Source organism: Tripterygium wilfordii, chromosome 6 (genome assembly GCF_013401445.1).
Source record: "Tripterygium wilfordii isolate XIE 37 chromosome 6, ASM1340144v1, whole genome shotgun sequence".
Taxonomy (NCBI): domain Eukaryota; kingdom Viridiplantae; phylum Streptophyta; class Magnoliopsida; order Celastrales; family Celastraceae; genus Tripterygium; species Tripterygium wilfordii.
In genome coordinates, this window is record NC_052237.1 from 7,351,975 (window position 1) to 7,376,785 (window position 24,811).

Genomic DNA, 24,811 nt, shown 5'->3' on the forward strand with positions numbered 1-24,811 from the left:
TACTAGGATACTTTGTTGTAAATTCAACCCGTTGTAGTTATAATACTTTTGATGAGGATTGTCTGACAGAGTAAAACCATATTCACTCCACCCAACCCACCCCTGCTCATTCAATTAGATTACATCATAATCCACTTCTTTTCCCCTCGTGAAAATACAAAAATATCCCCCTTATTTGAGGTCAAATAAATCCCATTAAGGAGTATTTTAGTCATATGACATAAGCCCGCCAAACCCAAACAGCAGAAACTATATGGGAAACAATTGAAACCGGCAGCAACCAAAACCAGAAAGCAAAGGACAAACACCAAATCTCCATCACCAGAAATTTACACAAAACAAATTGTAACAAAAACAACAAATCATTTCTTCATGTTCATCATTTCATGGCTGTCCAGCTTCAGCCATGGTTCATCTCTGTCCTACTCCTTGTTTGCTGCTTCTTCTTCTTCATTCCTTTCTCTTTTTGCCAACTTAATTCTCCTGTTAACATTGAAACCTTCTACCCATTTCCGATCCCATCTCCAGCACCACCATCAATTACTCCAAGCAACACTCAGATATTTCCTCCTCCACCGCCGCTGGCGCCACTCCCTGTTGCCAAGCAAGATTCAACATCGAACAGAGCCATTGCAAAGGCAGTAGCTGCAACTGCTGCTAGTACTTTTGTTGTTTCTGCTGTGCTCTTTTTTGTAATTCGTGCCGTTACACGTCGTGGAGAGACTGGTTCCAGCAGAACTCAGGCTGTAATTGTTGGTGGTGGTGATGAGTTTAGACGATTTGATGCGAATGTGAAGGGGTTGATTGTTGATGAGAATGGATTGGATGTGCTTTACTGGAAAAAGCTTGAATTGGATAATCATAGGAACTCCAGTTTCCAAAAATCAGTATTTCATAGTCCAAAACACAGCGGCGAAAAAGAAGAAGAAGGAGAAGAAGAAGTCATTCATGGAGGAAACCAACGAATACAAGAAATTCCTTTAATTCACGGAAGATCATCTACTTCTTACAATAAGATTGCACCAGAGGTTGATGATCGGTCCCGAATTACAGCTCCTTCAGCAGAGATTTTTGTCCAGGCCATCCAGAAACCTCCTTCACCTCATCCTCCGAGGCCAGTTCCATCCAAATCAATGCCACCTCCTCTGCCACCAGTTGCATCCAAATCAATGATGTCAGTTCCAAAGAATCAAAGTCCTGCGCCGCCACCTCCTCCACCACCAGTCCCTGCAAAGAAAAATCCAGCACTGCCCCCACCTCCACCTAGAGCTATTACCTCGAAACCACCTCTGGTGCGTAAATCATTGCAAAGTGCGATTAAAGTACGAAATTCTTCAATCAGAGAAGGCATGGCAGGAAGTGGCACTGACCAAGTGCAATTGAAGCCCTTACATTGATCTGAATTGAATCCTAACGGTGATCATTCGATGGTGTGGGACAAAATTGATAATGGTTCTTTTAGGTAAACTGTTAATTCGCATAGATTATTTGCAGTAAGTCTTGACAATTCATGTTTATCTTCCATGGTTTCTGAAACTCTTGTTTGCTGATATTGATTTCAGGTTTGATGGAGACCTTATGGAAGCACTATTTGGATATGTTGCTACCAATAAAAAATCTCTCCGAGGAGACAACAGTTCAGCAAAACCAACTTGTCCATCACAGGTTGTTATACTTGATCCTCGGAAATCGCAGAACACTGCGATTATAATCAAATCTCTGTCCATCTCTCGCAGAGAAATACTCGATGCACTCGATGAGGGTCATGGTTTAGAGTTGGAAACTCTTGAAAGCTCACAAGAATTGCTCCCACGGATGAAGAACAATCCCAGATTCTTGACTTCAATGGAGACATTACAAGACTTGCTGTTGCTGAATCCTACCTCAACCATCTCCTCAAAGCTGTTTCATCGGCTTTTACTCGATTCAATGCCATGATTTTCAGATCAAATTACGGCTCTGAAATTTCACAACTTAAGGAATCTCTGCAAACATTTGAAGCAGCCTGCAACGAGCTTCGAAGTCGCAGACTCTTTGTGAAATTACTCGAAGCAATTCTCAAAGCCGGAAATCGAATGAATGCAGGAACCACCAAAGGGAATGCTCAAGCTTTCAAACTCACTTCTCTTCAGAAGCTATCTGATGTCAAAAGTCACCTCCTCCAAGAACACCAACAAGGTTCCCCAACTTGCCAGCACATTTCATGAAATCTAGAAGCAGTTCTAGTGATTCAGATTCTGATATGTAAAACATGTATGCTCGATTCATGCACATAAAAGTGACATTTAAGATAAGGATTTTTAACATTTAGATTGTTCTTGAATTCTTGCCCAAATTGTCAGTAGAGAATGTTAAATGCTTGCATCACTACTCACTAGGAATGTCCCGGACATTTAATACAAACCCCAAACCCGCCCGGCCGCCCCTAACCTGGATAGGGTAGGGGAACTTCAACCCATCCCCGCTGCATGTCCCTATCTGCCAACCCGGTAAACAAAAATTAAAAATTTTAGAAGCAAAATGTGAAAAATTATATACATTTGGTGTATCTATAGTTAAATTATAAGTATTGTATTTATTTGTACATTTTCTTATATTTTATGTACTAGAACTTAAAAATTGGTTGAATGCGGGCCAGTCAGCCAACCCCATACCCGGACAAACATCTGGCGGGTTGCGGATCACTAGACATATTTGTATTGATAAGGTAATGATTGAACTCTAAATTGAGGTTCCAATGTCCTTTAATAAGAATTTTCTAACACGTAATTGATGTAATTATGTTTATTTTAGTTAGTTTTACCCTTATGAGTGTTTCTCATTGATTTTGCAAAAAATTATGATTAATTTGGCTGAATTGGGAACATTTGGAATGGAAGGAAAATGTTGGTAGATGAACAACTGTTCGGACACCTATTGCATATGTTCAGACACCTAAAGGAGTTGTGCAGACATCTTACGACAAAAAAGAGACAGGGAATTTGATGAAGAACAATTGTCGGGATCCGCAATTCCAACATAGTTTTTAAGTTGGGTTTTTGAGTATTTCTCAATTGTAGCCAATGAGGGATGTTTTTGTAAGGGTTTAGGTATTTTAGGAGTAAAAGATAAACCTTAATTGTAATTGTCTCATATCTTGGAGGATCTTTCATCTCGCTTCTTTTTTGGCAAAAGAGTATTTTTCATCCCTCAACTATTAGTTGGGTTTCATTTTCGTCCCTTAACTCTTTTCTTTCCCTTTTTCATCCCCCAACTATGGGAGAGTATCATGTTTATCCCTCGAATAAATCCGGCCATTGAAAAATCCTACGTGGTATCATATTGTTCGTCAGATTAGGTTTTTCCCAATCTCAATCTCACTTAAAATGACGAAAATGATACTTTTCAATAGTTAAGGGACGCAAATGGGAGGAAAAAAAGCTTGGGAACAAAAATGAAACTCGTCTCATAGTTGATGGATGAAAAATATCTTTTTGCCCTTCTTTTTTAGTTTTTAGGTTTTCTCCTATTCTCTCTAGTTTTGTGTAATTTCTCTTGTGACTTGGTGTAAACTAAAATTTTAATCACAAAAGTTGGATGTTTCTTATGAAAATCATGAATGACTAGTTCATTTTTCTAGTCTCTAATCCTGAAGGGTGGATGTAATATTCAATTGTTCAAGGTCAATCTCTTCATTCCAAATCTATGTATGCTTTTATGTGATTAGTTAATCTGCTGCTAGGGTTTAGTTAATCTGTCTGTTTGCATGTATCACTGTCACGGAGTTCTTAAGATTCATTTTTCATTTTTCCCTGTAAAATAATAAATATCTAACCAAGTCATCTAGTCCGTTAACACGGAATACTCAAACATAAATCAAAACCTGTAAATTTGCAAGCTTCTCTTCCAAATCACCACTAAGAATCCGTGTGATTATGCATATACAAAAGAAATGTAGTTTCTAACCTCAAATGATCCACAGGCAAAAACTATCGGAACTGGAGAGACGGATGGAAGAGCGAAACTCTCATATGCCGTCGGCGAACTGACGGAGACTTTTTCTTAAGCACATTTGAGAAAGACAAGAAGAGAGAATAAAACAGACAACGGAAACGAAACTGAAATCGGGCCGAAGCCCACTACAAGCCCAACATGTGGAGGGCCCATTGAACAAGGAGACCCACGGCGAATCCGAATAAGAACTGTATTGGGCCACTCGGCCCACTCCGAATCCAAATAGAAATTTCAAAAACCCTCTTCGAAAACCTTATAAATTAAAGGAGACATACTCCTTGATCTCGCACAATTCTGACTGCTTTCCTATCGTTGTTCAGACGCAAGAGAGATTCGGTACTGGAGAAATTTCACCATGGCTTCTTCAAAGAAAATTACTCTGATCAGTTCCGACGGTGAGCGATTTGAGGTGGAGGAGGCGGTGGCGCTGAAATCTCAAACTGTGAAGCACATGATCGAGGACGAGTATGCCGACAACGGCATCCCTACACTCAAAGTGACGAGCACGATGCAAAAGTGGACCAGGCTACACTTATTGATCTGATTTGGGCTGCAAATTATTTGAACATCAAGGGACTGCTGGACTTGACCTGCCAAACTCTGGCGAACATGATTAGTGGAAAGTCTCCTGAGGAGATGAGGAAGATGTTTCATATCAAGAATGACTTTACTCCTGAAGAAGAGGAAGAAGTTCGCCGTCAGAACAGTTCGGCATTCGAGTGATTCAATTGTTTTAAGTTTTTTATTTTAGGAATAGTTATATAGTATGTTTCATAGTGTTTACGTTGGCAACATTAGTCATTGGCATGCAAACTGACATGTTAATAAGTTTAGGTTCAATTCTTTCTCGGTTTATAAGTTTATTCACTTGACCACTAATACCTAATTAAGTTTTTGGGTTAATAGAATGTGTGATCACTGAAAGATTGTACTGACCATCAAATTGTGTCAATTCATGTCTATTACGATTCTCCCATGATCTCCTCCTACAAGCTAAACGTAATAATTTTAAAGAGGGTGATTGATCGATGGAGTTTTCTCTTCAGTCTTCACACGACTGCTCGAAGAGGCACGCAAACTACGGAATTCGACTGGGGAAGGGAAGATTTCATACGGCCACGTCATCTGACGCATCTGCTTACCTTTCACGATTCATGCATCTGAATTAAGGCTATTTCCTCTTCTCCATAATCAGTTGGGTTTTCAATGGTTCCATCTAATATGCTTCGATTTCCATGGATTGATTTTCCCTCACAGTTTCCTTGCTAAGGCATGTATTTCGATCTGCCAATTCTCTTCTTCACAACAGTTCTAAAATGGCAAATCCATAGTGCGGATCTCGATCTACCGCTGCTTCTCTTCACGACTGACTCCAAATGACAGCTCGGGTGCATGCATCTGCCTGCCAAGGTTGTTTCTTCTCTCGCTATTCCTCATTATACACTGCAGTTCACTTCTTCTACACTGTCACTGTCATGATTTCGTTGATGGTTGGGACGATAAGTTGGAGATTCGGGTCTAAAAACTTCACGGCCTTAAATTTTCTTATAATGTTCTTTAAAGTGTCTATATGATACTACTTAATTTGACATTCCTTTTTTTTGTTAGCACTTACTTTCCTGCCTAACCAATAATAGGTGTTTGTTTGAAACAAATGTTTTTTCCCGTGTAGTTGGCATGGAAAATAATGGTAATGGCCTTTTGTTTCCTGGCAATTATGCTCACAGCTGGGCAAATTGCGAGTTATTAAAAACTTATGATTCATAGATTCTTTGACCCCTTACTTAAACTAAGATGATAGTTGTATTCTTACACTCACTTAGTTTTTCTCGAGTACTGACGCAGGCCTGCCACTTGCGAGGAATAGAAGTGAAATCCCACAAGATAACTATGAAAGACAAGGTCTGTACAATATAACCATTGCAGGTTTAGTCTTACATGGATAGAAAAAGGTATCTGATATGCTGTTATGCCAAGAGAATTTCTGCCATAACAAGATGCAGTATCTAGAACTCATACAGAGATACTCTATAAAAAATTGATGAATATGATCACTAGGAGCTTTATATGGCGGGTCATATGCCACCTGGGGCTTAAATATCTTAATGATTCTTTAAAACTTGGTGACAATCTTTGTATTATGATAAATTGATAATAAGCTCTTGAAATTTCTGATAACTGTTTTAGTAATACAGTCCTTTCTACAAGGGATATAATTATGTTGGCAATGCTTCTCTACCCTTGAGTAAATAATGAGTAAATACGCTAACATCGAAGAGTTCACTCAAAATTTGCATAACTACATGCAACAGAATATGGAACTACAAAAAGGAGATATATCATAAGCCTTGGTTGCTCTAACTGCAAAGGCTGCTTCCATTCCTACACCTAAGCTTAAGAACATAAGTGCTACGAACAGAGCACCAACTGTAAGTAGGCTTTTCTGTCAACCTTTTTCTTTTTTTCAAAACTGAGTTTGTAACACTCAGTTCAAACAGAATGGTGCACAATTAAAATAATCACAAACACAATAATTGCTAGCTTTAGAGCCCTTCAGGTCTTCTATGGTTCAAATAAATATGCACATACGAAATCACTGCGTCATCTAATATGTATTTTGAAAGAAGAAACTACTGATTATTTTGAAAGAAGATACCACTGATTATTTTGAAAGGAGCCTGCGAAACAGAATATGTACTAGGGTAGGTGATGTCTCAACTGCGTATGGTGTTATTGTCTTCAATTATTGTCAATTTGCCTTTTTTAGTAATTTATCCAGTATCAAAATATTAAGCAGGCGTGTCTTCTGGAATTTGTATTTACCTGTTTCAGTTTAACGTATTTGTACAAATGCAGAATTGCCAATACTCTTCTCATCTATGTTTCAGTTTTATTTAATGATTCTCCACATCTTTAATTTTCATTTAGAGGCGTACATGATGCAGTTAATGGGTTCAATGATGCGTTGGTGATGAAAAAAGTGATAATTGCTGTTAATACAACCATTAATTTTACCACTTCTAACCCTATCAAATCGCTTTCGTAACTTGGAGGGATTCTTTGCACAGGGGCTTCCATGCGGCGTTGTAGCCAACATTCAGGAGTTGTTTAGTCTGCAATGTACATTCAAGAGTTGTTTAGTCTGCAATGTTTTAGCCGTTATCTGGTATGATAACATAACAAATTAACAATCAATGGAGACTTTAAGTGGCAAATCATGGAAGCCTTAAGTGGCAAAAGGAGCTTCGCAGGAAAAAAAAATTTATTTATATTTTGTCTGTATATTTGTAAACTATGCATAGAAGGTAATCATTCCCATCTACTTCCCAGTGAGGTATGTATAATCTACCGCTATTCTTATGGGCACATTTTGTTATCTTAGATTAGTAAGACGCCCGATTGAATTTCCTTTTAGTTGATTTCCATGAGTACAATATCTCTAAACAATAATAAACAATCATGATAGTTATAAAAAAATAACATTTGGCTAACGATAAATAAGAATAAGAATATAAAATCATATATCAACACTCTATTTCAAACATCTTCACAGGTATCAAAACAATTAAAATCCAAGCAGTTATAACTAAACATTGGTGAAACAAGCCACATAAAACCTTGACATTACATAAACGTATAATAATTCCATAATCATGTTCGTAAGCCAAATACGACTAACTTTTGCCTTTGAATACAGACCTCAACATCCTATCTCAAACCTATGTTGAGCAACAAACACACAAGAACCAGCATCCTTCAACATTCCTACGGCACCATGCGCCTATAACAGAATAATACCATGTTGAGCAGCAAATGAAGGAAAATTTTGTTCAGAAATATAATGCCTCATTGTGACAGAAAACTTTGTTCAGTCTGAAGATACTATAAGACATCATTATAGCTTCACCAATATTAATCCCCGGGGAAAAGGCGTTCCTCCTATGAAATTTATGTACCACAGAGAAACAATATAAACCATCACCAACCACGACAAAAGATGCAACCCCAATAAGAAATCTAAACAAAATTTCAAAAACATACAAGAAAAACAAGGGGAAAAGACCATCCAGAAAGATACCACACGTACTGTACATTCAAACAGTCTTGAATGTCCTCACGAACAGGACTAATATAAACATAAAATTACATACCGCGCGAAACGCGGGTACACCACTAGTTTTAACTATTTCACTAGGGGTCACGCCTACGCTTATGCTTCGTGTGACATGTAATTATATATTGTAGTATAACTGTACGATATTGTAGTATAATTGTAAAACAAAGCTGTTAAAAACCACTTAACATGTCAACAAAACACCAAGAACTATCCCTTCATATTTCATAGACATGCCATTAAAAACAAGACCATGTGTTATCTAACTATGCAATTAGAGTGAAATATAATATATGGGATCATGTTGAACCCCCAACTTTCAATCATTTTCAAATTAGGTTATGATTAATTTATTTATGTAATTTTGAAAACACTACTCAAAGAAGGTGGATTTTGGTGTTAGAAAAGAGTACCATAATAAGGATCAAAAAATTGGAGTTGTGATTAGTAAATTGTCTATGTGCTGCAAAGAGGGTGTCAAAAGAGAGGAAAGAAAAATGATGATAGACATGATTCGTCACCGTTCTTCCTCGAGAACCAATTGCAAAACAAGGTTAAAAGTATTTTTAGATAAAAAGAGAGAGAGAGAAATATATAGTGAAAGAGTTTGTAGAAGAACATAATCATGAGTTACAACCTCCGACTACTGCTTACATGCTTGGGTCACATAGAGAGCTCACTACGGCACATGCATTAGCCGTTGAATTGGTTTCTGATTCAGGGCTTACTCCTAAAGCAACACACAAATTATTGAGCAAGGAAGATGGTGATAGGGGTAAGCTTGGGTGTGTTATTGAAGATCAGAAATCATACTTAAGATCTAGGAGAAAAAGAGATATGGGTCATGGGGAGCTTGGCAGTATTTTCACATATTTTGAGAGGCAAAACATGAGTGATCTTAAGTTTTATTATGCTCTACAACTTGATAGTGCTAACCAAGTCACTAATATATTTTGGGCCAATGCAAAAATGGTTGATGATTATGTTGCTTTTGGTGATATGTTAGCTTTTGGTGCCACTTTTGGCACTAATGAAGGGATGATGCCCTTAGGTATGTTTATTGGATATAACCATCATAGACAAATAGTGATTTTTAGGGCTGCACTTTTATATGATAAGACTATTGAATCTTTCAAGTGGCTTTTTAACACTTCTATGAATGCACATGGTGGTAAGGAGCCTTGTTCAATTTTTACGGATCAAGACGCTACTATGGCAAGTGCTTGAGAGAATGAATGGCCAAAAGTATCTCATGGATTATGTACTTGGCACATTGGACAAAATGCATTTAAACATCTTGGTTGTTACATGAGGAATATGTCTCCATTTATGACAAATAAAGAATTTGAGAGTAAATGGAAGAAAATGCTTGACGATTACAATTTAATGGAGAATAGTTGGTTGACTTGCATATACGGAAAAGAGAGAGAGAAATGGGTTGAGTCCTATATGAAAAATTCATTCACATTGGACATCTGAAGCACACAAATATGAAATATCTGAAAGTTTAAACAGTGATTTGAAAGATTATTTGAAAAACACTTTGAGTATCGGTGATTTTTTAAAACATTTTGATAGGGTGATGGACCAAAAGCGAAATAAGGAGCTAGATGCCGAGTTTAAAATGAGAGAAAATGTCTATTCATTAGGTTTCTTCAAGTCTCCAATATTAAAACAATTATCAAAAAGGTACACTCCTAAAAATTTTCATCTCTTTAAAGAGGAGTATGATTGTGTTGATTCATTTATAGTGAAGGATCACATATAAGACACATGTGTATATATTGTTTCTCCACATTGGAAAAAAAAGAGAATATAAGGTGTTTTATGACACTAATATTGATGTGGTGACTTGTAGTTGCAAAAAGTTTGAAAGTGAGGGGATTTTGTGTTGTCATATATTGAGAGTGTTTAGCCCGCTAAATGTAACAAAAATTCTGGAGAAATACATTTGCAATAGACTTACAAGGGTTGTAAAGATTCGGATTGTATTAGATGAAGAGAAGCCGAACGAAGAAGAAGATGCAAAAGATTGGATTAGAAGAGTCCAATCACAACTCTGACAGTTAACATATCAAGCTTCAATGAACAAAGATTCGCGTATTTTCATGCTGTCAATGATAAATGATTGCGGCAAGAAACTTGAAATTTTCACAATGGGTAAGAAGTTGAACTGACAATGTGCTTGAAAATAAGGTTAACAATCAAATGAAAAAAGTCCAGGGATTGAAGAAGAAGGAAGGTTGAAAGGGGAAGAGAAGAATGAAACCACAACATAAAAGAAGTACAAGAAAAGTTACTAAAAAAAAACCTCTAACTCTAACATGGTAATTTAAACTTTTATATGCTTGTACTTTACTTGATTGCTTTTGTTATGGATGATAATTTCAACTTTTTTGTTTCTCTAACTTGTGGGAGGATTGCTCAAGTCCACATATAACACACAATGTTCGTTTACAAGAACCAAGTTTGTTATCTTAATTTGGCGCCAAGTCGATGTTGGTGAGAGATGTATACCGCACATAGAGTAACTTGGGTGGATTTTATGCTTAAACTTCAGAATCCAACCATTCCTGCTTAAGTATATAGTCCTTGTAGTCTGAATTGTTTTTATCCATTTATTATTTCACCATTTTTGCTCGGCAGTAGCTTTAACTGTTTTTATAGACAGTGTTATTGAGATATAGTATTCTGCTGTGGAAATGCGAACGGGAACAATGTCATATGATGTAGTGTGTTATTGAGTTATATTTACTGAAGAAGGAATTTTTTTTTATCAGTGAATTAAACATGTTCATATTGAACATGGCAGTCCTACTTGATTGTGGTAAAAATCTGGATACAATTTTACAGTGGTATCCTTTTCATGATAAAGTAGACATTCACTATTGAGGTGATTCTCATTCCAGTTTTAGCTCAAAATCATAAGCAAGGAGAAGCTTCGGAGCTTAGGTATCTAATATACACAAAAAAAAACGGAGATGTCGAAGCAAGAGCTATCGAATCTTTGCTGATTTTCGTTATTACCTGGTTGCACTCACGAAAACGAAGGAACAATAGGCATTTCGGCAAAACCCAAAAATCAAGGCAGATTGAATAGACAGAGTACATCAAATTCGATACGCCAATTCAGAAGCTTAGAACAAAGAAGGGATCGTACCGAAAGGAATCCAAACAGCATGAATTACCGCAATAACATAGGAATTGAAAATCGAAACTGATTAGGGATTATGTGGAAAGAGAAGTTAAATGGTTTCAGGAAGACGAAGGTGGGAAACCGAAGAGGTGTGAAAGTAAAGGAGACCGTTACCTGAGCCTAGGGATGCCAAAAAAAATCGATCCGAGCAATATTCATAGGATACTCGATCCATTTAAAACCTGAAAACCGATCCTATAGGGTTTGGAAACGATTTTAGTTTTGACTTTCAAACTCGTTACGGTTTAGGGCATGGTTTGATTTTTGATGCTGGGTTTAGGATACTCGAATCGTTTAATTAAAAAAGTAAATTATAGTAATAACATTATAAATCATCTATATAAAGATATATTATTAGGATGCTAAATGTTAACATGATCAAGCATATTAAATAAAATATTATAGAATTATAGATTATACATTCAAACTATAACAACATGATAAGTCATATTTTTTTTAAGAAATTGAATTATACATTTATAGAAATTTTTTAAAAAAAATTAAACGTTAAATAATAATTGGGTAACGGATGGTAAACGGTTATGGAACGGTTCCGATTTTAGAAATTTAAATGGTTTTTTAAACAATTTTGGTATTGGGTATCTGAAATGAAAACGGTTTTGGTATTAACTAATTGGAAGAGTACTTGACCCGTTGTCATCCCTACTTCAGCCTTATATTCAATTGAAATTAAAACAAATTACATGTGGCAAAGTACTGGTGCATGTCGAAGCTTTTGTGGTAGCACCTAAAGCTTTTGTTTATTCTGTAATTGTACAATGTATATGATCGAAAATGCTAAATGTCATAGAGATTTTGTCCATAAACCTTCCATAATCTATGTGGCATGGTGAGTAAGCATGCCAACATAGAAAGGATTTTTTAAAAAATATCTCTCTATTAGTTATGACTCATATGTCCTTTCTCTCCCTATTTCTCATCCTCTCACTTTCAATTAGGTTTTTCTTCTCTCCGTCGCCGTCAACAATGTAGCAGTCAGGGGAGCCGGGTGGTGCAAGGCACGACGACTTCGTCTCTGATGCTAAACCGTGAGGGCATTGTAGGTTCTCTTATAATTGTAATATCATCATGATTGATTGTTTTAATTAATAAGGGCTATTTTTGTACCAAAAAATAAGACATGATACAATTTACATGTCATCTTGCCTAGTAAACATTTCCCATAGATTATGGACTCTTATGAATGATTCCATTATAGATATATAGCTCCTTCATAAACTACTCTAGCCTAGTTGAGATCCCACTACTTGGTAGGAGGTATACATGGAAAAATATGAGAAGCCAAAGTCGTATTGATAGGGCCTTTGCATCAGTGGAGTGGTTTTCTACCTTCCCCAGTTTGAGGATGTGGGGTTTGCCTAGGGGTCTATCTGACCATTCACCTTTGCTTATAGAGACTGAGAAGATAAATTGGGGACCAAAGCCTTTCAGGGTATTGGACTGTTGGTGGCAGCATCCTTGGTTCCTCACCACTGTCCAAGTCTTTTGGCAGGAAATTAAATCCCACTCACCTAATGATCTGCAGCTCTTTAAAAAATTTCAACTGTTGAAGAAGCTATTGAGAATATGGAACACTGAGGTGTTTGGCAATGTGGAGAAAAAGGTGGCAGTGTTAGAGAGTGAAGTGGATAAATGGCATTTAACTGCGGAGGAAAGGTCTCTCTCAGAAAGGGAAATTGAGGAGGTAAGGGCACTGGAATCTGAATTATGGAAGGAATGTAGAAAGAAGGAGTGCATATGGAATCAAAAGTCCAGGGTAAAATGGACAGTTGAAGGTGATAAAAATACTAAATTCTTCCACTCCTATGCATGCATAAGGGGTAGTTTAAACTAGCTCCATAGTCTGAAGTATGGGAGTGAGACACATACTAAAGCCCAACAAATCAAAGATATGGTTACAACACACTTTGTTGATGTCTTTAAAGATGAGCAGTCAGATTACTTACCATGGGAAGGGCTCCGATTCAAACTAGTCCCGGACAATGTAGCTGCCTCAATGGAACTCCCCTTCTCAAATGATGAAATTAGGAAGGCAGTGTGGAGTTGTGAAGGGAATAAAGCACCGGGACCTGATGGTTTCAATTTTAATTTTATTAAAAGGGCTTGGGATATTATTGAGGATGATGTATATGGGCTGGTTCATAAATTTTATGCATCAGGGAAGCTTCCACAAGGGGTAAATTCCTCTTTCATCACCTTAGTGCCCAAAATCAGTGGAGCTAGTAAACTAACTGAGTTCAGACCAATAAGTTTGGTAGGTAGTCTGTATAAGATAGTCTCTAAATCTTTGGCAGAAAGATTGAAGACAGCCCTCCCATATGTAATCAGCGAATCACAATCTACTTTTATGAAGGGGAGGCAAATATTAGATAACATTCTAATTGCAAATGAGGTTGTCCATTTTATAGAAAGAAGAAAGAAGAAAGGTCTCTTGTTTAAGCTGGATTTGGAAAAAGCTTTCGATTTTGTGAATTGGAGGTACCTCGACATGGTTATGTTAAGAATGGGGTTTGGTGTCAAATGGAGAAGTTGGATAATGGAATGTGTCTCAACAGCATGTGTTTCTATACTAGTGAATGGCTCTCCAACTAAAGAGATAAGGATGCAAAAAGGGATTCGACAAGGAGATCCGTTGTCTCCCTTTCTCTTTAACATCGCAGCAGAAGGCCTTCACCAATTATTCACATTGGCAGAGGAAAAGGGCCTATTGAAAGGCATTGTGATTAAAAAGGATGCCCTTAGCATATCCCATATCCAATATGCTGATGACACCCTTATTTTTTGTAAAGCCAAAGAGAGTAGCATACAAATGGTGAAAAGAATATTGAGATGTTACCAGCTTATCTCTGGACTTAAGGTCAACTTCTCTAAGAGTTCTCTTATTGGGATTGGCTTGGATAGACAGTGGACTGAGAACATGGCTGCCAAGCATCAATGCAGGGCTGAGGCTTTACCAGTTAAGTATTTGGGGATTCCTTTGGGTGCAAATTTCAAGCTGGCCAAGACATGGAAACCTGTGGTGGATAATTTTCAAAAAAGTTTAGCAAAGTGGAAAGGAAGGCAGCTCTCCATTGGTGGCAGATTGACGCTAGTTAAAGCAGCCCTGTCAAACTTGCCAATCTACTACATGTCCTTGTTCAAGATGCCTGTGTCAGTGGCAAGAAAACTGGAATCTTTGCAGAGAAATTTTCTATGGGGAGATTCAGATGTAAAGAAAAAATTACACCGTGTTAACTGGAAACAGGTTATCCAACCTAAGAATGCTGGTGGACTAGGGATAGGAGATATCACCTTGAAGAACAAGGCATTGCTATTTAAATGGGCCTGGAGATTTTTGAAGAATGAAGGGGCATTTTGGAGGTCAATCATTAGTGGGAAGTATACTAGAAGAACTCAGTCTCTACTGCCATCTTTAACCATTCCAATATCACCTTCTGCATCCTATTTGTGGCATAGCGTCCAGACTCTAGTTTCATCTCAAGATTCCTTTTGTGGCAGATTCTTTCAGGAGGGTATTGGCTTTGGCATTGGGAATGGAAGTGGCATAAAATTCTGGCAGGATAGATGGGTAGCTAATAGGCCCTTGTGTGAAATTTTTGAAAGGTTGTTCAGAATATCCCTACAGAAAGCATGCAAGATTGAAGAGATGGGCTATTGGAGTAACAATAGATGGCAATGGAGTTTTTTATGGAGAAGGCCTCTATATAGATGGGAAGAGACTAAAACTGATGAACTACTACAATTGCTTTCAACATGTGTATTATGCCCTAACAAGAAAGATAGAGTAATTTGGTTGTATACCCCGAATGGAGATTTTACAGTCAAATCACTCTATGGAAAGTTAGTTGAACCTCTCGGGCAAAACCCTCCTCAACTGGGCCAACTCTCATACAATGCAGTATGGAAGAGCCTTGCACCTCCGAGGGTGGAAATCTTTGTATGGATCTTGTTGTTTAAGAAACTACCCACCAGAGACAACTTGACACGCAAGGGAATCATACTAGCATCAGGTAATGTCTGTCCTTTCTGTTCTTCTACCCAGGAGACTGTAGACCATCTGTTCTGCCAATGCATAGGGCCTTCTAACCTATAGTATAGTCTAGTGGAGTGGTGGGGTTTGGCCTGGTGCCCTGCCAACAACATAGGGATATTGTTTGAACAATGGTGTAGCATGGTAGACAAAGGTGCTTTGCAAAAAAGACTATGTGCATTATTGTTTTACGTAGTGGTCTGGTCAATATGGAAAGAAAGAAACGATGTAATTTTTAGAGGAAAGGTGGTGGATTGGGTCTCGTTGCTGCCTATGATCTTTGTCAGGCTGCAAAGGTGGGCAATATCTTTGGATCCACATTTCATATACTCTAGCCTACAACTTCAACACAATGTTGAATGTGTCAAGAATTGGAGTAATCAAAGATCTGTACGATATCAACCCTATATACAGTGGATTCCTCCTCATGGTGACATACTGAAATGGAATGTTGATGGGTCAGCCCTTGGAAAACCAGGTAGGGCTGGAATAGGAGGAGTTCTGAGGGACTCTTTCGGTTCAATGGCTTGCTTATTCTCATGTAGTATTGGGGTGTGCGAATCAAATGAAGCGGAGTTGAGGGCAATCTACAAAGCACTGGACTTAACAGCCTCAAGTTCCTCGCTGATTCGGAGGAGTGTCATTATTGAGTCTGACTCCCTCAATGCAGTCAAATGGGTTGCAGAAGAATGTGATCCTCCATGGAAACTTGGCCAAATAGCAAATTCAATTATCCTGCTAAGACATAAAGTACCAAGCATCTCCTTGCAGCATACTCTAAGGGGAAGGAATGACTTAGCAGATCTGCTAGCAAAAGAAGGCACCAGGAGAAGCTCTGATTTTCTAATTTGGTTCTAGCTTTATTTTCTCTATTTTGTTTGTTTTTCTCCCTCTTTTTCAGCCCATCCAAATAGATACCCTGTTGTACTGTCTTTGCCTCCTTTTAATACATCCTGCTGCTTATCAAAAAAAAAAAAGTGTTTTAATTTTTTTTTAACGAGAAACTCATCCGGTCAATATTAGGACTTATTCCTATATGGTTAACCTCTAATTCAGAATCCATCTCCATTTCACCAACACCACATAAGTCTCAGTATTCAATCCATTGAAAAATCGAGGTCAACCACTGATAATCACATAATTTTTTCTATCCACCAAATATTGGCACCGAGAGGAGATGAGAGGAGAGGAGAGTGGATCGTTAATGGGGTCGCGCCGTGTTGACCTGCTCAACAGTATCAGTATGAGGTCTTCCATCTCCATCTATTGAAGCAATCACAAATTGGAGTATGTAGTTTTGGTAAATGCATCAGCATCAGACCCAATTTTCTGGAATCTTGTCTCTACTTTTCAATAGTTAATAGGCATGTGACCATACTTTCCATCCCAGGCAGAATGCATGTGCAAAGAAAATCATTTATATATACAGGTCAATGTCACGCTAGCTACTATACCACCAGTAACCAGACCAAAATGAAAATTCATGAATGTTATATATATAATCAAATTCTAAATTCACAAAATTGAAATTCATGAATGCTCGTGGCTGCGTAATTTAACAAAGTAGTAAAATTTTCAACCAGATTTGGTAGCCACCTTGACCTAGCGCATCATGATCCCTCACATGTCGTCATTAATGTTTGCTAATCATAGTGATCATCTTCATATTAAGATATGATCAACTATGTTTAGATGTAAACCAAGTGGGGAATTGAATTATGCTTCGCTGTCCCTGCAGCCTGCCTTGCTCATGTCCTGCCAAACCAATTAACCAAACCGGGAGTTGCTCAATGTTTGGGCTGGCCGATGTCAATTAATTTTGATTCCAAAACATTGTGTTCTTAGATATTTACAAACATCTTAATGTTTCTAATAGACTATTCAAGAGCGAAATTTTATTTGCACACCACTAAAGTATTAATTTTACACAACATTTAAAAAAATTTAATTTTACATAAATATCATTATTTACAATGACATATTAACCTTTGAACTAAAAATAAAAAATATATTTATATTTACATAAATATCCTTGTCGGCAATGAAAGAATGATCATGGTGAACAAGTACGTTTTTTTAGGGTTTTTTAGTTTTATGTACAATCTACGAATACCCACTGTTTTTCTTTCAGAAAACAACACAGTTTCATTTTCTAGAATATTAGAGAGATTTACAAATTAAGGGCATTTCCTATACTTAATCTCCGACTGTTTGATATTGATATTAGGCTTCTTTTTGGTCGGAATTGCAAGTCGAAACTGGTGTGTATAAACGGTGGGAGCTATTGTCTGGTAATAATGAAATCGGTAAGGGAATGGAAGGGATAATTGTAGGTTATGATTACAATGTGTGTAAACTTAACAATATTCTTTCTAATATTTTACAAATTAAAAGTATTTTGGTCTATTCATCAAAATTTTGTGTAAACATATAAATTTTCGGTGTAAACATATAATGTCATAAAAATGGTGTAAAATTAATATTTTAATGGTGTGCAAATAAAATATCTCTTTGCCGAATCTACAATTGAATTGGGTTTTGTTTAGGTCTCTAATTCATCAATACAAAATCCAACATCGATAGGTTGAATTTTAAATCCTATTTGGTCAGCAAAAATTTGGATGTAAACTTGCATCCTTTCTGTGTTGCTAAACAATTCTAAATCCACACTGCTCCTCCACAAGACTCTCGTAGCAAGGCAGCTAAACGATTAGGTGTTCACTTGCGTGAGTCTTCTACCAACTAATGAAAGCATTCATCCCACTTCGCCTATTCCACAATGGCTCCACATTGTGCACGACAGGTGTTTGAAAAAATTGCGCAGTCAAGGTCAGAACAAGAAAAAAAAAATCCCTACTAGGAAATTTGGAATCAATCAAACAATCTAAGAAGTTTCATAAAAGGAATATGACTTTTTGGTGGGAGGTCATTAGAGTGATTGAAAATTCAATAAAATAAAAAACGTGTCAGGCTATCAAGCACAGAATGGATTCATCGGCACTTCGAGCTGGCTAGACACCTACTACCAACCAGCCATTAACAATTGTCGCATTGCTTCTCACTTCTGCTAAACTTCTCAGTGTCTTGGCTTTGAATCATAGTCAATCCGTGACCAAACAAAACCAATCATCATACCCATATGACTGGGCTAATCTTTTGAAGAAAGCAAAATAAAGCATTGAAAGTGTACAGAAAATGAGAGAGACGAGATAACAAAATTGAATTAAAAGAACAACCATATGATGTTATTCATATCATCCTCCAGAATACAGTTTTACATACAAAGAAAATCAATCCACCAAAATTGTTCCAAGAACTGGAACACCCCCTGATAAGAGGAATCGAGCCCCTATATTAGAAAGAGTAAATACAATGAAAATCATCAATAATGACAAGAAAGAATTGCATATGGAAATGAAAGTAAGTGCCCCTGCCCAGTCATCGCACAATGTCAGCCCAATCCCCCACCGATACCAGCGTCTGTACACAGCTATATCAAAGAATCTTACAACAAATGTGTCTCTTAAAGAAGAAAATGAATAAAATCATCATCACCATCACAAATAACTCAGAATACCCAATGAATGTAGCAGCAGAAATCCCAGTGATTTGGCTAACCTTTCAGTCTGTCCTTAAAAGGATTGTAAAGATCATATCGCACCCAAAGAGAATCAACGGCACATGGAGTTTTTGAATCAAGCCTGACCCACGGCTTCCCTTTTCCACTCCAATGTAACAACCTAGCCGGGCCCGGATGCAGTGACCGACAAATTCCTCTCACATTATCCCCTCCAAGCCCATGCTGGTTCCAACTGTGATCAATAGGCTCCACAGTACCAGCAAACACAAGCAAAAATGGTGGCAGAGACCCTAACTCGTATATTCTCCTCGTCTTCTGTATCTCCATCCACTTCTCTATTCTCAGCCTGTAATTGCCTTTTCTCCATTTCACCAAATTCATTACCATAACCCCAGTATTGAAGTAACAAGTCTTCCTTGATTTGAAGACCTGTGACAGAGTCGGGTCGGTCCAGAAGCGATCAGTGAAATACTTGGTGAAATCGGCGTGGCAGTATTCGGGTGCACCAATGACACTTTTCCCAGTTAGATTTGTGTTCCAGAGATCTTGTATGTCATCCACAACCACCAGGTCCGAGTCGAGGTAGATTACTCGCTCGATACGGGAATCAAGAAGGTCACCTAGATAGTTTCTTGCATAATTTAAGGGGTTGTCAAGTGCTTGACGAATGGAAGAAGATATTAGATTGATTACCTTGTCTTCTTTGAAGATGTAGACCTGGAAATTCAATGAAGGAAAAGTGGATTTCACGAGTCGACTCAGGCGTTCACTCGCGCCGTCGGACTCCGCCGTGATGAAGTGGAAGAACACGTTTTCCGGGCAGGAAGCGTGTGTCAAAACCGAGTAAACAGCCGCAATAGATCCACGAAGATACTCGTAGTCAAGAGTCATCGCAATATGTACCAGAGAGGGATCACCGGACGAAGAAGACCGATTACTGGCCTTAAGAGGGCAACCATTCCCGTTCTGGTAGCCCGGCGCTTCATCGAATCGGAATTGCTCGTCGGACCATAAGGACAGTGAACCACCGCCGGCCCCAATTTCCTTGGTCGGTAAGGACCGAATCCCGAGGCAGAAAGGGGGAAACAGAAGAGAAACAGAAACAAACAACAAGGAGGCGACGAACCGGAAACCTACCATTTCCGGAGGATTGTGATTGGAAAAACAGACTTTCTTGAGCAACAATAATGGCTATGCAGAACTGATCCGGTTCGAAAAATTGCAGAATTACGAAGGGAACCGAAAGAGACGGTTCTACAACTTCTTAAAGCAAAGAAGAGTCAAAATTAACACGGATTTACTGGTGCGTTTCAAAGAAAACGCGTTTTTCATATACAGAGAGAGAGAAAGAGACAGGGAATTGAATACATACGCATGTATATATATGTAAAGATTGATTTGTAGAGTGTCGTCGCGGTTTATGTGGCTCTGCAGATTCTTACATTTATGGCAGCAGCTGCTGGTGCTGCCATGGAAAGCAAAGCACAGAGAATCCTTGTGTAGATTTCTTTCTCTTCTGCCATTAAATTTATTATTTTATTTGTTTGTTTTTTAGGGGAGAGGTTACGTACGCGCGGTGTGATCGCGTCTGGGTCTGAGTTCGTACGGGATACGTATTTTGGTGAGCGTGAAAGGGTTTTTGAATTTTGTGATCCTAACGTATTTAGGCGCGGATTAAATACTTATTATTATCCTAACCTATTTAATATGAATTTTGTTTATCTTGATATCATTTTCTGATTTTCCCCTTGTAATAAAGCACAAAATCGAATGAGAGTATTTTTTTCTGTAATAATTACTAATTTTTTAATATTATTGATACCTATATTTTGTTATGTTAGCACGTAGTTTCCATTTTCTTAAGAAATAAAGGTCATAAAATCAAAACTGACGTGCTAGTCCAAAATAAATTTAAAACATGTTAGGTATCATTAATTTATAATCCTCATTTTATCCTCAATCATTTGTGACATGTGTGGGAGTTATATATTGATTATAAATACATAATGGAGGACACACTTAACATCCAACACTACATATGAATTGTTGGTGAAATGAGTTTTATAAATTGAAGGTGTCAAATATTTTTCATAAATTCAAGTCTAAAATAATTGTTTTTTAATAATTGAGGGTGTTTTTTTTTTTACGTTAGACATTGTTCGGTTTTATATTTTTTTTAATATGAATTCTTATGTTATAAAAATAATTGGAAAATAATTCACAATAGTGAAATAGAGTAAGGAAATGCCAACTCACATGTGAAGGCAAGAACAAGAAGTGGGGCCATAAAAAAAAGAAGTGGGCACTCATTAGGGCAAATGCAATGAGAATTGATTTGCTGGGCCAACATTTTTGTTGACCCGGTCCCACCTCTATTACACAAAAAGTCAAGTCAAACACGTATTCTAATACAGCCACATCAGCAAAACACAAATTTCTATACACTTTTTCTTCCCACACACTTTCTCTTTCCACCCAACCCAACAACATTTCATTCCTCCATATTATCCACAACAAAACTACACCAAAACATCAAATATCAATACATCCACATCAGCAAAACACTTATCCCAATACAACCACATAGGCAAAACACATTTTACAATACAGCCACATCAGCAAAAGACAATATCTTTATTGACCCAATACCACTTCACCATTGCATTTGCCCTTACTTTTGTCATTTTCATGTCATTGGATTTGGTACAAAGGTTTATATTCTTTCCCTCCAGTAGTGCAATGCCAGCTGTGACTCTCAATGAAGCCAGCTGTGCTCTTTGCCATTGATGTTGACGGCTGCTACCGCGCTGTCACGGACCTACATTTCGCACGTGATCACGTGAATATTTGGCGGCATCGAAATATGCCATGGGCTGGCCCGCTCCAATGCTCCATTGATTTTTTCCTCTACATAGGAGTATAAATTTTTCCTCCCAATGTTATATATTTGGTTTTATTTTCGTCTTTTTAAATTATTTTTTCACCCAATTTCGTCATTCAATTGTGAGAAAGTACTTATTCTGTCCTTCAAATGAAAAGATTTTTGAAAAAATCATGCATGGCGTCTATATGACAAAGAAGGAATTTTTTTGGGGTTTTTATCCATAAGGATAAAATTTAAAAGTTGTATTCCAATAAAAACAATCTAAAAAAAAATTAGAAAAAATGATAAAGTCTAACAACTTATCAAAATACTCTTCCTCCTCCTTTCTTCTTATTCCTCTTTCTTCTTCCTTGCGCCACCATATCGGAAGTTGGTTGTCCGGCCATCATTTTCGATGAACGAACTATCGAAATGAAGCTCATGGTCAGCCCGATCAAAGCTTAGTCATCACCAATAGTAGAAAATCACTTGAGTCGCCGAAAAAGCTTCGAGAAATCACAGTCACCATTTGAAAAAGAACTAGATCCTGCCAATACGACCAACGCCGACGACCATCAACACCTCCAATCAACTCCACAGACTAAGGCGCATTACCTTTGAGGTTTTATTGCTTTTTCGAACTTTTTTTTTACATCTGAAATCGAATATGAATCTACAGATATTATATCTGTTTCATATATGATATTATATCTGTTTCGTATATGATATTATATTTGTTTTGCATCTGTTAATATTATATATGTTTTGTATCTGTCAATATTCTTCTAAATCGAATATTAATATGCAGATATTATATCTGTTTTGGATCATATGTTATCGATTTTGGTCATTTTGAAACTTCAAACAGATAACATTTCATCAAGGACAGATAACATTATGACAGATATCAAATTGATCAAAGCAAATAACATATCATCTGCAGTCTGTAGATCTCACAACAGAACAAAAAACCATAAAAATCACCACAAAAACTGTCAAAAATAATGATATGATGACAGATCGAAGGAAAACAACAAGATCTACAAGTCTCGTGGTGATTATGAGTAGATCTAGTTCGAACACAACAAAAATCCGGTTGAAAAATCACTAAAAAATGTCATAGAACTCTCAAATAAGCCACGAGGGGCGGAAACAAAGCTTCTGGCAGCGTAGACAAAGCTTCCGACGGAGATCTAAGATGAATAATGTGTAGAAGGCATGTGTCATGTTTGAGGGTGAAGATAATGGTATTTTAAACAATAAAACCATATATTTTGACTTTTTGTCTTTCTTGGAATATTAGTTCAAAGTATATGGACTTTATGGAATAAGACTTTTAAGAGTGTCATTGGAACAAAACTTTCCAATGAAGGACTTATCCTTAATTTTCCCATTTTTATTTGACAAACTTTAACAAACTTCAACGTTATATCCCGAAACTCTATAAGTGTGACATTTTTCATCCCTCAACAAATTAAAGTGATGTCCATTTTTATTATGCTTTCGTTTATTGACATTTACTCTGATTTACCAACTACTCTTCTTGCACCAAAAAATATTTGGACATTTTTTGCTCTTGAAACAATTTTCTTTGAACCAACTTTGTTGTCGAAAATGAAAAAAAAAACATCTTTGAGGGTCAGAATTAAGAAAAAAAAATAGTTTAATGACGAAAATAAAACCACGTGTATAGATGATGGAGGAAAAGCGTGTATTCAACATGTATTCCACTATATTTAAATTATGATTAGTGACATGTCATATAAGATTTTTCTGATGTCAAAACTCTTTGAAGGATGAATGAGGCATAAATGTATCATAAAAGGCATAAACAAAAATCGTTGGCTCCAAATTAAAAATTTTGATTAGGAAATAGGGTTGTTCGACCTTTTCAATGTCAAACAAGTATTGTTTGGGTTTGCAATCTTTTGTTATTTATGATGAGTTTTCAAAAAGAGCGCAGAGAAATGTTATAAAAACATAAAATGCAGTCATGAGGAGTTATTAGTTGGTCTGCTACATCTGAATTTGGTGGATATATATATATATATATATATATATATGTTATAGGATGATTCCTTCCTTGCCAGTTACCACCCAACAACTTGCTATAAATTATACTTTGGAAAACTGCATTCCTCGTTTGGTAAACCCAATTACGCATAACTTTATATTAATACTGCTGTACTGTACGCCTGTACTAGCCAGCGTTGTCTTTTAAAGTACCAAATAGATTTGAACTTAATTAATAATTTAGGTTCTGAGAACAAGTTGCTTCACAATGTGCTTGTTACTGTATGTATCTCTGCACAAATACAAAATGAGCAATTCAGATTCATCAGTATGTCTCTCCCTAAAATACACTAAAATAATCAAACCACCAAATATGCATTCTTTCTGACCCTAAACTCTTTGGTCTTTGGTTTGGTCATTTAATTAACACTACAAATTCCAATAAAATAAAAAAAGAAACCCAAGTGATGTTCAACCTCAACTGCAGGTGTGGGCCAAACGCAGGAAACTTTGTACTTTTTAACAAATAAAAAAAATAGGATTGTTGAGTAAATACATAAATAATAGCTCCTCTAATGAATAATGATAGTTGGGGAGTAGGAGAAGTAGGCAGTAGTAGTAGGGTACCGTGCGGTGCATTGGATACTCTTGATACAGACAACACTACTGACAAGGCAAGCCAACCACTAATAACCAGTTTCGATAAGGTGACGGTGGTCAAGTTCTGTGTGGGTAACCAGGGAACACGTGGTCTATAGACGAGTTGCCCACAGAAACACGTGGATTATGAAGTCTCGAGAGGTCGAGGTCATTTTCTTTGATGGTGGATGGACCCACCACACCACAGAAATATGTCCGTGCTAGACAGTGAGTGAGTTCACAAGATGTTCATGAGCTATGTGACGTTTCAATATCAAGATACAACCATGGGCTCTCCGATGACCTTTCCCGTACTAGCCCACCTATATAAAGTGGTTTTTTTAGAACAATATGACATAATG

General features: G+C 37.2%; 4 protein-coding genes and 1 pseudogene across 4 annotated transcripts; 4 read left to right on the forward strand and 1 right to left on the reverse strand.

Annotated features, from left to right (window-relative positions):
- Positions 1 to 386: 386 nt before the first annotated feature.
- Positions 387 to 2,315, forward strand: LOC120000654 (formin-like protein 8). Its single transcript, XM_038848782.1, is given in 3 exon segments — positions 387 to 1,462; positions 1,563 to 1,786; positions 1,789 to 2,315. Coding segments are annotated over 3 exon segments (1,719 nt in total). The 3' UTR covers positions 2,208 to 2,315.
- A 1,976-nt stretch (positions 2,316 to 4,291) lies between these two features.
- On the forward strand, positions 4,292 to 4,850 carry LOC120001007 (annotated as a pseudogene).
- Positions 4,851 to 8,761: 3,911 nt separating this feature from the next.
- Positions 8,762 to 9,334, forward strand: LOC120000655 (protein FAR1-RELATED SEQUENCE 5-like). Its single transcript, XM_038848784.1, has one exon. The coding sequence runs from the start codon at positions 8,762 to 8,764 to the stop codon at positions 9,332 to 9,334; it is 573 nt and encodes a 190-aa protein (XP_038704712.1).
- A 3,263-nt stretch (positions 9,335 to 12,597) lies between these two features.
- Positions 12,598 to 16,212, forward strand: LOC120000656. Its single transcript, XM_038848785.1, has 3 exons — positions 12,598 to 13,099; positions 13,250 to 15,334; positions 15,551 to 16,212. The coding sequence occupies exons 1-3, from the start codon at positions 12,598 to 12,600 to the stop codon at positions 16,210 to 16,212; spliced, it is 3,249 nt and encodes a 1,082-aa protein (XP_038704713.1).
- A 2,360-nt stretch (positions 16,213 to 18,572) lies between these two features.
- LOC120000454 (probable galacturonosyltransferase-like 8) lies at positions 18,573 to 20,694 on the reverse strand. Its single transcript, XM_038848543.1, has 2 exons — positions 20,201 to 20,694; positions 18,573 to 20,166 (listed from the first exon to the last, which is right to left on the reverse strand). Exon 2 carries the CDS (start codon positions 20,072 to 20,074, stop codon positions 18,968 to 18,970), a length of 1,107 nt encoding a protein of 368 aa, XP_038704471.1. The 5' UTR covers positions 20,075 to 20,166; positions 20,201 to 20,694; the 3' UTR covers positions 18,573 to 18,967.
- Positions 20,695 to 24,811: the final 4,117 nt, after the last annotated feature.

Bases quoted from the DNA above. Each gene is read 5' to 3' on its own strand.
- LOC120000655 (XM_038848784.1), top strand. From the start codon at position 8,762: ATGCTTGGGTCACATAGAGAGCTCACTACGGCACATGCATTAGCCGTT.
- LOC120000454 (XM_038848543.1), bottom strand. From the start codon at position 20,074: ATGGTAGGTTTCCGGTTCGTCGCCTCCTTGTTGTTTGTTTCTGTTTCT.
- LOC120000656 (XM_038848785.1), top strand. From the start codon at position 12,598: ATGAGAAGCCAAAGTCGTATTGATAGGGCCTTTGCATCAGTGGAGTGG. The intron at 13,100-13,249 runs GTGATAAAAATA...ATGTCTTTAAAG, and splicing joins GGTAAAATGGACAGTTGAAG to ATGAGCAGTCAGATTACTTA. The intron at 15,335-15,550 runs GTAATGTCTGTC...TGTTTTACGTAG, and splicing joins GGGAATCATACTAGCATCAG to TGGTCTGGTCAATATGGAAA.